At 38.9% G+C, this 13796-nt stretch overlaps 1 protein-coding gene across 41 annotated transcripts in view; it reads right to left on the bottom strand.

Moving 5' to 3' along the window:
• The window catches only part of LOC131366964 (protocadherin alpha-C2-like), a 239726-nt gene that overhangs the window by 32975 nt on the left and 192955 nt on the right, over positions 1-13796 (bottom strand). The window contains exon 1 of one of the 41 annotated variants that reach the window (XM_058412030.1): positions 10962-13749. The exons of 37 other annotated variants lie outside the window; for them this stretch is intronic. In XM_058412030.1, coding sequence (XP_058268013.1) covers positions 10962-13430 — 2469 coding nt within the window. In that variant the 5' untranslated portion in view covers positions 13431-13749. Of the gene's footprint in view, positions 1-4726; positions 7463-10961; positions 13750-13796 lie in introns of those variants that run through there. 3 more of the 41 variants (XM_058412041.1, XM_058412057.1, XM_058412074.1) reach the window with 3 other exon arrangements.

Below are 13796 nucleotides of genomic sequence, written 5' to 3'. Positions count from 1 at the left end.
TGATCTTCCTAGCAACAAAGGAAGCAACCATGAGACACAAAAGAAAGAGAGGGGCGAATCAGGCGCACTGCTGCATTTCAGCACTACAAAGCTGGACAGCGCCACACAGACGGTCAAGTCGGGCAGAAGCACTCTGTTTGATAAACCTGTGTGCGTTTGAGTGTGTGTGTGTGTGTGTGTTTGTTTGTTTGTTTGTTTGTTTGTTTACAGACTTTCATCTACGTCCACTTGTAAGCATTTCAAAATAGAAATTTTGTAAGCAACAAAATAGAAATGCTTACAAGAGACAGGAAGACATCTTTGTCTTTAACTAAGGCATGATTAATTAATTGAAGACAATAGTGAAATTGTCAAATGATGAATTGCTACTTGCAATACTGCATGCGATGTGGTTTTGTTTTCTCTCTCTCTCTCTCTCTCTCTCTCTCTTTCTTTCATTCTTTATTTCTTGCACTGTTCCCTCGGTATGTCTTCAACAATCCATAGTTAAGTCATACTTAAAATTCTATCATTTACTGCTTGTAAAATAAACCACAAAACAATTGTAATTCACCAAAACATGAGACATGAGAAAATGAATTGCACAGCCAGTCAACTTTTGAACACCTGATATTTATAAAATATATTAAATATGAGAGTTAAATTATTGTAAGTGGCATATTTAAACAGCTTTATTTAATGACATATTAAATGGCTGATCTCAGATCCGAGTCTGAGATCTAATTTAATAAATCAGTTACACTTATATCAAAAAGACAAATGAAAAAGGTGAGCGTAATATACGACAGTAATGTATATGATTAGATATAAGATGTAGAAATGTGAGAAGTTAGCTGAATTTGTATTGCCAGTTCTTATCAATAATTTGCTTACATGTGGTGATGACTTACCTTGATTAGGTGTCTTTTATATATATATTTGAATGATTGCAAGGCATCTTTTACTTTTACTTAATGAAATAATCATAAATATTATACTAAATATTCTTTTTATTCATTAGTGTAGTAAGTGAAACCTATAATACAGTTTTACTATTACAGTGTAATGCCTTTTAATTGTAATGCCATCAGTTATGTTTTGCATCTAGTATTGATGGAAAGAATACTGTTTGCAGTGCAAAATTGTGTAAATAAATTGTAGGTTTAATGCTGTAATAGAAATGTATATGTTTACTTTTTGTACATGCTATATATTTCCATTCTTTCAATGTAGATTCAGGTTATTTGGGGACATTTTCTTTTATTTTATGGTGGGTTGCATTATAAAAAATATGAACGCTTACCTTATTTGGAGAAACACAGGAAATTGTGGATGAAAACCATGTAAAAAAGAACAGAAAAGAAGTTTTGGTCAGGCATTGTTACAGCAACAGTGTTGCATCTTGCAGATCACACATGATCAGGAACAAGAAACAAAACCAACAAAACATGCTAAATAAAAAGCTTAATAAGAGAACGATTTATAATTTCAAACACAAGAGGGCGCATGAGAGCTGAAGACGTAGTACGCATGCGCGTAAATAGACAAAGGGCAAGGGAGGGTGGGAGAATGGAGAAAGAGGGAGGATATGGGCTATAACACAATCAGCAGCACATCGAACTCCCAGTGGAACTGATTCCCCCCTCCTTGTCGAGAAAATGGACCAGTCTGCCATGAGACTAGTCTGTTGCCATGGAAGCACATCCACCTCATGTTGAGATGAGGGATGTGCATATGAAAAAAATAGAAAGAGAGTGCAAGAAAAACATTACATGTCTGATAATCTGTAGGTGGAGGAGGTGTTTGGTGAGAAGCTTCGCGGAGATAAAACAATTTCACAGAGAAGGAATCAGTTACAAGATTGTTTTAAACAATTTAGAGGCCTGTTATCAAATGTGTGTTCAATACAAATACAAACATTCAAACTGACTAAACAAGCATGTATGCTACCATGAAATACAGCCAGGCTGACTTATTCTATGGCAGGATTTTGCAATTTGATAAGTGGACAGATATATGTGCAGAATTTATCAGATGAATTGAAAACAAAAGGCTTCTCTGCAGAGGCCACTCCCTATCTTCCATATAGCTTTTCATATTGCAGTTGAATGAGACAAAAGGCTGCAGCTTTTCTCACCAGGTTGTGTATGTTTTGGTCAGACAGTTAACTTCCTGTGACGCTATTCCTTATTTTTCATAATGTATAGTGCATATACTGTCCCTCTGTTTGACTTTGTACACTTTTTTAGGACACTATTACTGTCATTTCAAGCTGACTTTATATTTGTGTGAATTCGAAACAACAAAATAATATTCAGATACATAAAACAATTTTATACACTAAAACTGTACAATAATACAGTATGTGTATGTTATAAATAATAAAACTTTTAAAAATAAAACTAAACAGAGCATGCACTATAAGCTAATACATTCTGTACAACTTATAATGCAAATAGGAATAAAATGTTACATTTCAGAATATAGTTAAACATTTAAATATTTACAAATAATGTGTTAATATTCCTGCCATTAATTAATTGAGTCTAAATGGCCTGTGCGAATACTTCCTTTGTTTACTAATTTTAAATGAAATTATTATTATCAACTAGGAACATGGTACTAATGCAGAGGTATTGTGCATTTAAACAAATATTACATATTGCACTACATTTTGGTATAAATCCTTATAGTTTTTTAACAATACAGGTTTATTAAATGCATTAATTCAGTAGTTCTCTGTGGGGTCTGGAGAACTGCAAGGGTCTGTGAAGTACAGACAGCAGGTTCATATTTTATTCAAATGAGTTAGTGTTAAAAATCACTAAACAACCCTCACAATTTGTTATAAAAGTACTGATATTTATTATTGAGTTCTTCTATTCTTTCTTTGTGTCAACCCAGGACATCTAGGAAGCCCACAGCTACCGTGTTGTCTGTTTTCTGTTCCGTTTTTAACACAGACAGTTCGCACCCCATGTCACACCCTTGGTCATGTCATGGCTAGTTAAATGAATTGTTAAATGAAGTATAAACTCTGTTATACTGTAACTCTCAACTGTTTGGACATCATGCTACCTCTAGAAACAAAACAAGAGAGTATTGACCATGCAGGACCCTGGACAGCACCAGGATAACAACAGCATTAGTAAATGGACAGATCCTTTCTCCATTCAATTCTAAATGAAATGTTTTTCTCCTATATGCAGAAAGATGAAATGAGCTAAAAAGAGCTTTCAGAAGAAGAGAAAATGACCTTGATTGTGTGTGTGTGGGGTGGGGTGTGTGCGTGTGTGTGTGTGTGTGTGTTTTCACACTCTATTCCAGGCAGTAATGTGTATTCTGAATAAGCTTAGGTCTCGGGAAAATATTCACCAGTTAATTTTTTATTTGTGGTTGTAGGGGTAGCAAATATGAGTGGCAGTCAAAAATAAACAAATAAAAGTAAAAGTTGTCAAAAAAGAAACTGAATAATAAAATACTGAGCTGTCCATAATGTAGCATTTCTACCAAGAAACTAAAGTGATATTTCTACTTCACAAAAGCATAAATATATTTTACCAAAATAAAAAGCAGAAGTTTTTCTACATATTAATAACAAACATGTTTTAATTAATAATATTAAAAATAATATAAATAATAATTTATTTATTTTATAATTTATTAATACTAAATAAATACATTTTATCCCCAAAAAATAAAATAAAAATAAAAACATCAACATTTCCAGAAACATGTGTTCATGTTTCTTTAAGAGCTCTGGACTGCATCTCCATGGCAACCAAAATGACCTGGCACAGTCTCACTGCAGCAAGCAGCTTGCTCAGATACACCCACATTTTAATCCATAAAACAGAACAGGTATAGTCCACTGTAGCACTGTTTACAAAGATCCCAATCTAACTAAAATGGCAAACATGCACAAAACCCAGGCTGTGGTCAGAGAGATGTGTAGGATTAATGCAGCTGTGCCACTCGCAGTTCTCAATAGCTTTCCACAGCAAAACCCACTGCATAAGAAATACAGTTAATACTATTTAATACTATTTACAGAACAAAAGGGCAACAGAGAGAAATTGTTATAGCATTAGCATGCTTTAACAAAGACACAACAACAGCACAATCTCCCATGTCTCCTTCTGTACAGAGACACCATGAAACCATGAATGGCTTTTTTATCAGAAGGTCAAAGATCTCTGTATATGGTGTGACTCAATGAGAGATACCATTTAATACAGTGCAAAAAAACAGAACACAGACTTATTTATTACACAAAAACATTCTGTCTTGGTTGCCCATTGGTGTATCAAACAGTAAACATCTTTGTGCTCATGTTTGATGATATTATTTTAAAATTTTAAGAAAAGGAGCCTTTCTGTAATGAAAAGCTATTCCTGCAGCAGAGAAACCACATTCTAGAGCAGAGTATTAGGGCAGTGTGTGTGTGTGTGGGGGGGGGGGGGGGGGGGGTTTGGGTCAGTGTAAGCCATGCAGTTATGTATCTGAAGAAGATAAACCTGTACTATTTTCATCAAGTTCATACAAATTGTCCACCTTTTTTTCAAAATTCAATACAACTGTTTCAAAAATATGAGAATCTGTATAAACAAGCATAATTTACAAAATATGTTTCATACTATTTTTTAAAAGATAAACACAGCCAAGCTGAACAGGCTCAACTTCAGGATAGACAACAGATTCCCTGCGCAAGTGGGCTGCAATCAAAGCGCATGGGTAGAAGTCTCACCTCTGAGAGCAGGTCAGTGTCATCCACTTCCCTCTTTTCTCTCTGCACAGTCCCCATGAGACTCACACTCCCGAGTGTGTTTTGGCTGTACGGCCTGACAATCTTTACATCACTCATCCTCGAGTCAGTGGTTCCACACATCTCATAGTTATACATATGTTGCAAAGTGCCATCAGCATAACTGGGTGGGAAATAAGGAATCACAGGCAGATTTGCTGCGGATTTATAGAACAGTCTTTTCTGCCTCCATCTGTGGATTTTTACTGATATGATTGCGATTATTGAAACAATGAACAGCACTGAAACTGCAGCCAGAGCTAAGACTAAATAAAAAGTCAAATTATTGTTGTAATTGTCACGAGCAAGGTCTGTGAACTCTGAGAGCACTTCAGGGAAAGTGTCTGCTACAGCTACATTGATGTTCACTACAGCTGAGCGAGATGGCTGTCCGTTATCCTCCACAACTACAGTGAGCTTTTGTTTCACAGCATCTTTATCAGTGACCTGACGCACAGTTCGGATCTCTCCATTCTGCGCTCCCACTTCAAACAGCGCCCTGTCTGTGGCTTTCTGGAGTTTGTAGGAGAGCCAGGCATTCTGTCCAGAGTCCACATCAACAGCCACCACTTTAGTGACCAGATAACCCACATCTGCTGAACGAGGCACGATCTCAGCCACCACCGAGCCACCGGTCTGTACTGGATAGAGAACCTGAGGAGCGTTGTCATTCTGATCTTGAATGAATATGTGTAATGTTGTGTTGCTGGACATTGGGGGTGAGCCCCCATCTTGAGCTTTGACTAGAATTTTGAAAGATTTCAGTTGTTCATAATCGTAAGATTTTACTGCATAAATCACTCCAGTGTCTGCATTTACTGAGATATAGGATGCCAGTGGTGCTCCATTTAACTCCCCATCTACAAGAAAATAAGACACTCTAGAATTCAGGCCCCAGTCTGCATCAGCTGCTTTAACTGTAAGAACAGACATGGAGGCTGCGTTATTCTCAGCAATATACACATTATAGATTTCTTTCTCAAACTGTGGTGCATGATCATTCACATCTGATAATTTGATGAAGAGCAGCACCGTACTTGAAAGAGCTGGACTTCCAGAATCTGCTGCCGTTATTGTGATGTTATAATCCACTATGTCTTCCCTGTCCAGCGCCGAAGCTGTCACTAGGTTATAGTAATTACTTAATGACGCCACAATTTTGAACGGAGTATTAAGCTGAATAGAGCACGTGACTCTGCTGTTGTCGCCCGAGTCAAGATCTTGTATGTTTATCATGGCTATCACAGTGCCAGGCTCAGCGTCTTCGGAGACAGTACTAGAAAAAGACATGACTGTGATTTTCGGAGCGTTATCATTTACATCGATGACGTCAATCAATATTTCCCCGGTATCCGTCAGCCCTCCGTGATCTTTAGCCTGGATTTTGATTTTAAACTGCTTATGTTTTTCGTAATCTAAACCTCCTGTGACCCTAACTTCTCCAGATTGCTCGTCGATGGAAAACAGAGCTTCGATGCTTTCAGTCGCATGATCAAAATAATACCGAATATCTTGGTTAGATTCGTCTGCATCGGTCGCACTTACTGTCGTTATGAGTGTACCTTTCGGTGAGTTTTCAACAACAGAAGTTTTATATAAGCGTTGTTTAAATATGGGAGCATTGTCATTAACATCAAGCACGACAACGTTTATGTTCACTACGGCAGACTTTTGAGGTTTTCCGCCATCGAAAGCTGTCAGTGTCAAATAATGCTGCGCTTTTTCTTCTCTGTCCAGAGCTGTCTGAAGAACCATTTCCAGATTTTTGCTCCCGTCCACGCCATTTTGAACATTTAAATTAAAATGATCAGTAGGCTGCAAAGTGTACTTCTGTAATGAATTTGCACCCACATCTGGATCAATGGCACTGGCTAAAGAAAAACGAGCCCCAACGAGGGCCAACTCACTGATTTCCAGATTTATTTCGCTCTTCGGAAACACGGGTCTGTTGTCGTTTATATCTAAAATGTCTACCGTAACACGGTATAGCTCTATCGGGTTATCAAGAATCACCTCAAAGCTGACACTGCATGCAGACATGTCTCCACAAAGGTGCTCTCTGTCTATCTTTTCTTTTACAACCAGCTGTCCTTTCTCTTTGTCCAGTCCCACATACTGACTACTGTCTGCAGTGAAAACACGCGCTTTCCCCGATAACAGTCTTTTCGGCTCGAGACCAAGATCCGTAGAAATACTTCCGATAAAAGAGCCCACGGGCATTTCTTCTGGTATGGAGTAACGAATTTGCCCGTTTACGAGGTTAGAAAACAGTATCAAAGCGCATCCTGTCCACAGCCGCAGTCTAAGCAGCCTGCCTTTTTCTCCCGTCTCCATTTTAAACGTCCTAGAGGTCCAACGAAGGTAATGGTGAAATATCAAAAGGAAATGCTAGAAAGATAATCCCAGATCACGTATTCCATCAATAATTTCCTTCTGGTTGCGAGTAGCTTTCAATAAAGCGTCACCGAAACAGTGAAACGGTAAAAGTGAGCTACATTTAATGTATCGTGCCCCTTTATGTTGCTGTAAATACAGGAGCAAAATTACATGCAATGAACAGCGACACTTAGGGTTCTGTAGGAGTATTACAGCTGTCTAGAAGCAGTGCATCAACGTTTTCGAAAACTTAGAAAGAAAAAAGGAAATGATCACGAAATATAGTCATGAAGCAAATTCTGGATTAAGATGCGTTGGCAACAACAACAACAACAACAATAATAATAATAATAATAATAATAAAAATAATAATAATAGTCATTTCATATGTCATATTACATTACTATAAAAGTTTAAAACATAAACAGTTCCTATTTATTGTTTTAAAAAAATGTTTAAAAGTGCTTGCTTTCCAGCTTGGATTTCAAACTAGAACTTCACAGTGTGACCTCACCTCTGAGAGCAGGTCAGTGTCATCCACTTCCCTCTTTTCTCTCTGAACAGTCCCCATGAGACTCACACTCCCGAGTGTGTTTTGGCTGTATGGCCTAACAATCTTTACGTCACTCATCCTCGAGTCAGTGGTTCCACACATCTCATAGTTATACATATGTTGCAAAGTGCCATCAGCATAACTGGGTGGGAAATACGGAATCACGGGCAGATTTGCTGCGGATTTATAGAACAGTCTTTTCTGCCTCCATCTGTGGATTTTTACTGATATGATTGCAATTATTGAAACAATGAACAGCACTGAAACTGCAGCCAGAGCTAAGACTAAATAAAAAGTCAGATTATTGTTGTAATTGTCATGAGCAAGGTCTGTGAACTCTGAGAGCACTTCAGGGAAAGTGTCCGCTACAGCTACATTGATGGTCACTACAGCTGAGCGAGATGGCTGTCCGTTATCCTCCACAACTACAGTGAGCTTTTGTTTCACAGCATCTTTATCAGTGACCTGACGCACAGTTCGTATCTCTCCATTCTGCATTCCCACTTCAAACAGTGCCCTCTCTGTGGCTTTCTGGAGTTTGTAGGAGAGCCAGGCATTCTGTCCAGAGTCCACATCAACAGCCACCACTTTAGTGACCAGATAACCCACATCTGCTGAACGAGGCATGATCTCAGCCACCACAGAGCCACCAGTCTGTACTGGATAGAGAACCTGAGGAGCGTTGTCGTTCTGATCTTGGACTGTAATTTTTACTGTCACGTTACTACTGAGTGGAGGGGAGCCTCCGTCCTGCGCTCTGACGTGGAAATGGAAGTCCTTTAACTGCTCATAGTCGAAAGAGCGCACAGCATTAATGACACCACTATCAGCACTGACTGATACATATGATGACACAGGAAGTCCACTGACAGTGCTCTCTTCTAAAATATAAGAAACTCGAGCATTCTGGTTGGAGTCTGCATCACTGGCCTTCACTGTGAATATAGAGAGACCTGGTGTGTTGTTCTCCACCACATAGGCCTGGTAATTATTTCTCTCAAAAACAGGAGCATTGTCATTTACATCTGATATGTGTAAACGGAGAGAGGTGCTGCTGGAGAGTGAGGGAACTCCCTCATCAGAGCAAGTCACAGTGATGTTATACTCAGCTTCTCTTTCTCTGTCTAATTCCTGATCTGTGTGCAAGCTGAAGACATAATTAGAGGCATATGTTATAGTAAATGGAATATTATCAGTGATTATACACTGAACCTTTCCATTTTCACCTGAATCTGGATCATTTATTTTGATCATTGCAACAACAGTACCAGAAGGAGACTCTTCAGATATAGTGCTGGACATTGAAAGAATAGTTATAGATGGCTTATTATCGTTTATGTCTAACACATCAATCATTATTGTACATGAGTCTGAAAGTCCCCCATTGTCTCTGGCCTGAACTTCAAGTTGATAATGACTACCTTTTTCAAAGTCAACCTGCCCGTTTAAAATGACTTCACCGCTATACTGATCGACAACAAACAAATCTGACAAACGATCTACTGTTTTTGACATGTAGTATGATACTCGTCCATTAGAGCCTTCATCCGCGTCAGAGGCGCTCACCGTGATTAATTTAGTTCCTTTCGCTGCATTTTCTGTTAATGTAGCCCTGTACAGTTGCTGTGTAAAGACAGGAGCGTTATCATTAACATCTAGAACAGTAACGTGTATCTGTACAGTACCAGACAGAACCGGTTGTCCTCCATCCATCGCTGTTAATAACAAAGTAAACGTTTCCTGTTTTTCTCTATCGAGTGCTTTTTGTAAAATCATTTCAACCCTTTTAACACCGTCCGCCTGGCTTTGTAAATCTAACACGAAATGATCTGTCGGTTTAAGTGAGTAGCTCTGGAGGCCGTTGGTACCGACGTCCGCATCCATTGCTCTTTCTAACATGAATCTCGCTCCCGGTACAGCCGACTCGCTTATTTCAAAACGAATTTCCTCCGTCGGAAAAACTGGAACATTATCATTTATATCCTTAATTTCTACTGCAATTGTGTACAGTTCCAACGGATTCTCAAGTATCATCTGAAGGTGCAGAGCACAATGCGTTGTTTTAGCACACAAAGACTCCCGGTCAATTTTTTCTTTTATAAGCAGCATACCTCTTTCTTTATTTAGCTCGATATTTTCCGTGTTATCTCCGGAAAATACACGCGCCTTTCCAGACTTCAGTCTTTTTAAACCCAATCCCAAATCCTGAGCAATATGTCCAACGATCGAGCCTTTCTCCATTTCCTCCGCTATGGAGTAGCTGACTTGCCCGAGCACAGAGCGAGAAGAAAGGAGGATGAAAAACAATAACGTCTGCCACATCACTGCGTCTGCCATTTTCTCAGCGAACCGAAGATCCACAAAAAATCCTCATTTAGTTTTACTGTCCTATAAATGTGACAACATTCACCCGGAGATCCGCTGTCTAATATCACAGACTGCTCTGAAAACGATCGACAGGCTGCGTACAAGTATTTTTTTTTCCAGTATGGGCTTTCTTCCGCCCCTCACTATGGATTGGTGTGTCTGGGAATCGAACACAGACGCGAAAAATCGAGCCTTGGTTGATAAACAGCGGCCCTTTGAGTCACTACTAAGAATTACACATTGTTGCAACACAAGTTCTAAAAATTAAACTGAAATAACACGTGCAAATACGTCCAAAATAACAATCTTAATTTTAACATAATCATGGTCAACGCTGTATCTAATAAAAATGTTTTACTTTTCTTGTAATTTATTAACTATATGACAGTAATTTTTAAAACTAGCGCCTCTCCAGTTTACCCAGGACATAATAACGAAAAAGAAAGGGAGAACAAAATATATTCTCTAGGTCAGGGGACAGATCCTGGAGTTGAAAACAGACATATAAAGATTATATTCAGTAATATATTGTTTTTTTTTTTTTTTTTTTTTTTTTTTTTACAATAAATTTGATAAATGTGGAAAGCAAAAACATATGCGGGAGTTGAGTGTGATAAATGACTGATCTGTGAAAATGATTGTTGCTGTCCAGAACACGTAGTTCTGAAAATGTAAAAAACACCATAAACATACAATGTTTGAATCAATATATATATATAAAAACCTACCATGTACATCTTTAGCAGTATACCTTTTACTTGTTTTCAGACTGATGACAATGAGCAAAAACTGAGCCTTACGAAATCACTATTATGTATTTTGTTTGTGTTGTCTTTACTTGATGGATAATCTGGAGTCTGGGGTGTATTTATAAACCCTTACCATTTCAGCAGAATCAGGGTCTTCAAGAAGAATGTTTTCTTTAATCTTGTGGTGCATAGTTTCTGTAAAACTCGGGTCCATCATTAAAACACTCTGTCCTCCGAGTGTAGAATATTTACAGGCACTTTTCCTTGAGTCAGTTGTCATACAAGCATCATAATTATACGTGTGCGGCAGAGTTCCAGTAACTCCTGTGTCTGTGTAACCGGGTGGATAGTACGGAATAACTGGGAGATTGGACTGATAGAAGATGCGCGATTGTCTCCACCTGTAGATCTTTACTGATATTATAACTACTACAGTTGTGATGAAAAGGAAAGAAACAGCAGCTAATGCTAAAACTAAGTAAAAAGTGAGGTCATCATTATATTGTTTTGTCTGCGTAAAATCTGTGAACTCTGAGAGCACTTCAGGGAAAGTGTCTGCTACAGCTACATTGATGTTCACTACAGCTGAGCGAGATGGCTGTCCGTTATCCTCCACAACTACAGTGAGCTTTTGTTTCACAACATCTTTATCAGTGACCTGACGCACAGTTCGTATCTCTCCATTCTGCATTCCCACTTCAAACAGTGCCCTGTCTGTGGCTTTCTGGAGTTTGTAGGAGAGCCAAGCATTCTGTCCAGAGTCCACATCAACAGCCACCACTTTAGTGACCAGATAACCCACATCTGCTGAACGAGGCACGATCTCAGCCACCACCGAGCCACTGGTCTGTACTGGATAGAGAACCTGAGGAGCGTTGTCGTTCTGATCTTGGACTGTAATTTTCACTGTCACGGTACTACTGAGTGGAGGGGAGCCTCCGTCTTGTGCTTTAACGTGGAAATTAAAGTCCTTTAACTGCTCGTAGTCGAAAGAGCGCACGGCATTAATGGCTCCACTGTCAGCACTGACCGACACATATGATGACACAGGAAGTCCATTGACAGTGCTCTCTTCTAAAATATAAGAAACTCGAGCATTCTGGTTGGAGTCTGCGTCACTGGCCTTCACTGTGAATATAGAGAGACCTGGTGTGTTGTTCTCCACCACATAGGCCTGGTAATTATTTCTCTCAAAAACAGGAGCATTGTCATTTACATCTGATATGTGTAAACGAAGAGAAGTGCTGCTGGAGAGTGAGGGAACTCCCTCATCAGAGCAAGTCACAGTGATGTTATACTCAGCTTCTCTCTCTCTATCTAATTCCTGATCTGTTTGCAGGCTAAAGAAATTATTGGACGAAGATGTGATAATAAACGGAATATTATCTGTGATAATACACTGAACTTTTCCATTTTCACCTGAATCTGGATCGTTTACATTAATCATTGCAACAACAGTCTCTGCATTTGACTCCTCCGATATACTATTAGACATGGAAATAATTTTAATTGATGGCGTATTATCGTTTATGTCTAACACTTCAATAACTACCTTACAAGAGTCTGAAAGTCCTCCCTGATCTTTGGCTTGAATTTCGACTTGATAATTACTCGTTTTTTCAAAGTCAACCTGCCCGTTTAATATGACTTCACCGCTATACTGATCAACAACAAACAAATCTGACAAACGATCTACTGTTTTTGACATGTAGTATGTTACTCGTCCGTTGGAGCCTTCATCCGCGTCAGAGGCGCTCACCGTGATTAATTTAGTTCCTTTCGCTGCATTTTCTGTTAATGTAGCCCTGTACAGTTTTTGCTTAAACACAGGAGCGTTATCATTAGCATCTAGAACAATAACGTGTATCTGTACAGTACCAGACAAAACCGGTTCTCCTCCATCCATAGCAGTTAATAACAAAGTAAACGTTTCCTGCTTTTCTCTATCGAGTGGTTTTTGTAAAATCATTTCTACACTTTTATCACCATCTGCGTGGTTTTGTAAATCTAACACAAAATGATCTGTCGGTTTAATTGAGTAGCTTTGAAGGCCGTTGGTTCCGACGTCCGCATCCATTGCTTTCTCTAACATGAATCTCGCTCCCGGTACAGCCGACTCGCTTATTTCAATCCTGATTTCCTCTGTAGTGAAAAGAGGAGCATTGTCGTTAATGTCCGTGATTTCGATAGTTATTGTGTACCGCTCCATCGGGCTCTCTAGAATCATTTGCAGATGTAAAGCACACGGAGTCTTTTTTGCACAAAGCGACTCTCGGTCTATTTTCTCTTTAATAAGCAGCGAGCCTCTTTCTCTGTTCAGTTCTATATATTCCGTGCTGTCCACCGTATAAATGCGCGCTTTCCCCGATTTCAGTCTTTTTATATCCAAACCCAAATCCTGAGCAATATTTCCAACGATCGAGCCTTTCGACATTTCCTCCGGTATGGAGTAGCTGACCTGCGCGAGCACGGAGCGAGAAGAAATGAGGATGAAAAACAATACCGTCTGCCACATCACTGCGTCTGCCATTTTCCCGACGATACAGAAGATCCGCAGAATAAAATCTTCGGTCAGTTTTAAAGCTTTGATATTAGTACACATCCACTTAAAATCCGCGCTCTGTTTTGGGAAACGCCTTACAGAAATAAATGTTCAACACCGTCCGCGCAAATACTATCCTACAGCGAAGCCTTTCTTTCTATGGTCTGAGGTTTGCTAGGATTGGGTATGGGACATAAACGCGCAAAATTAAAGCTTCCTTGATAAACAGCGGCCCTTTGAGTCACAATCAAGAATTACACATTGATTTAATATAAGTTTTAAAATGCGTTTTGCAAGAAAAACAATGAAATTAATTTTATTCTGACTTCATCGTGAACGACCTTTCATTAGGCAGAAAGCTGATTCTATTTTATATTTGATTTTTTTTTCTATTTACATTAACTAAATGAATCTGAGTTGTCATAA

The sequence above is a fragment of the Hemibagrus wyckioides genome, linkage group LG16 (genome assembly GCF_019097595.1).
Source record: "Hemibagrus wyckioides isolate EC202008001 linkage group LG16, SWU_Hwy_1.0, whole genome shotgun sequence".
Taxonomy (NCBI): Eukaryota; Metazoa; Chordata; class Actinopteri; order Siluriformes; family Bagridae; genus Hemibagrus; species Hemibagrus wyckioides.
This window is presented reverse-complemented; position numbering and strand designations above follow the sequence as displayed.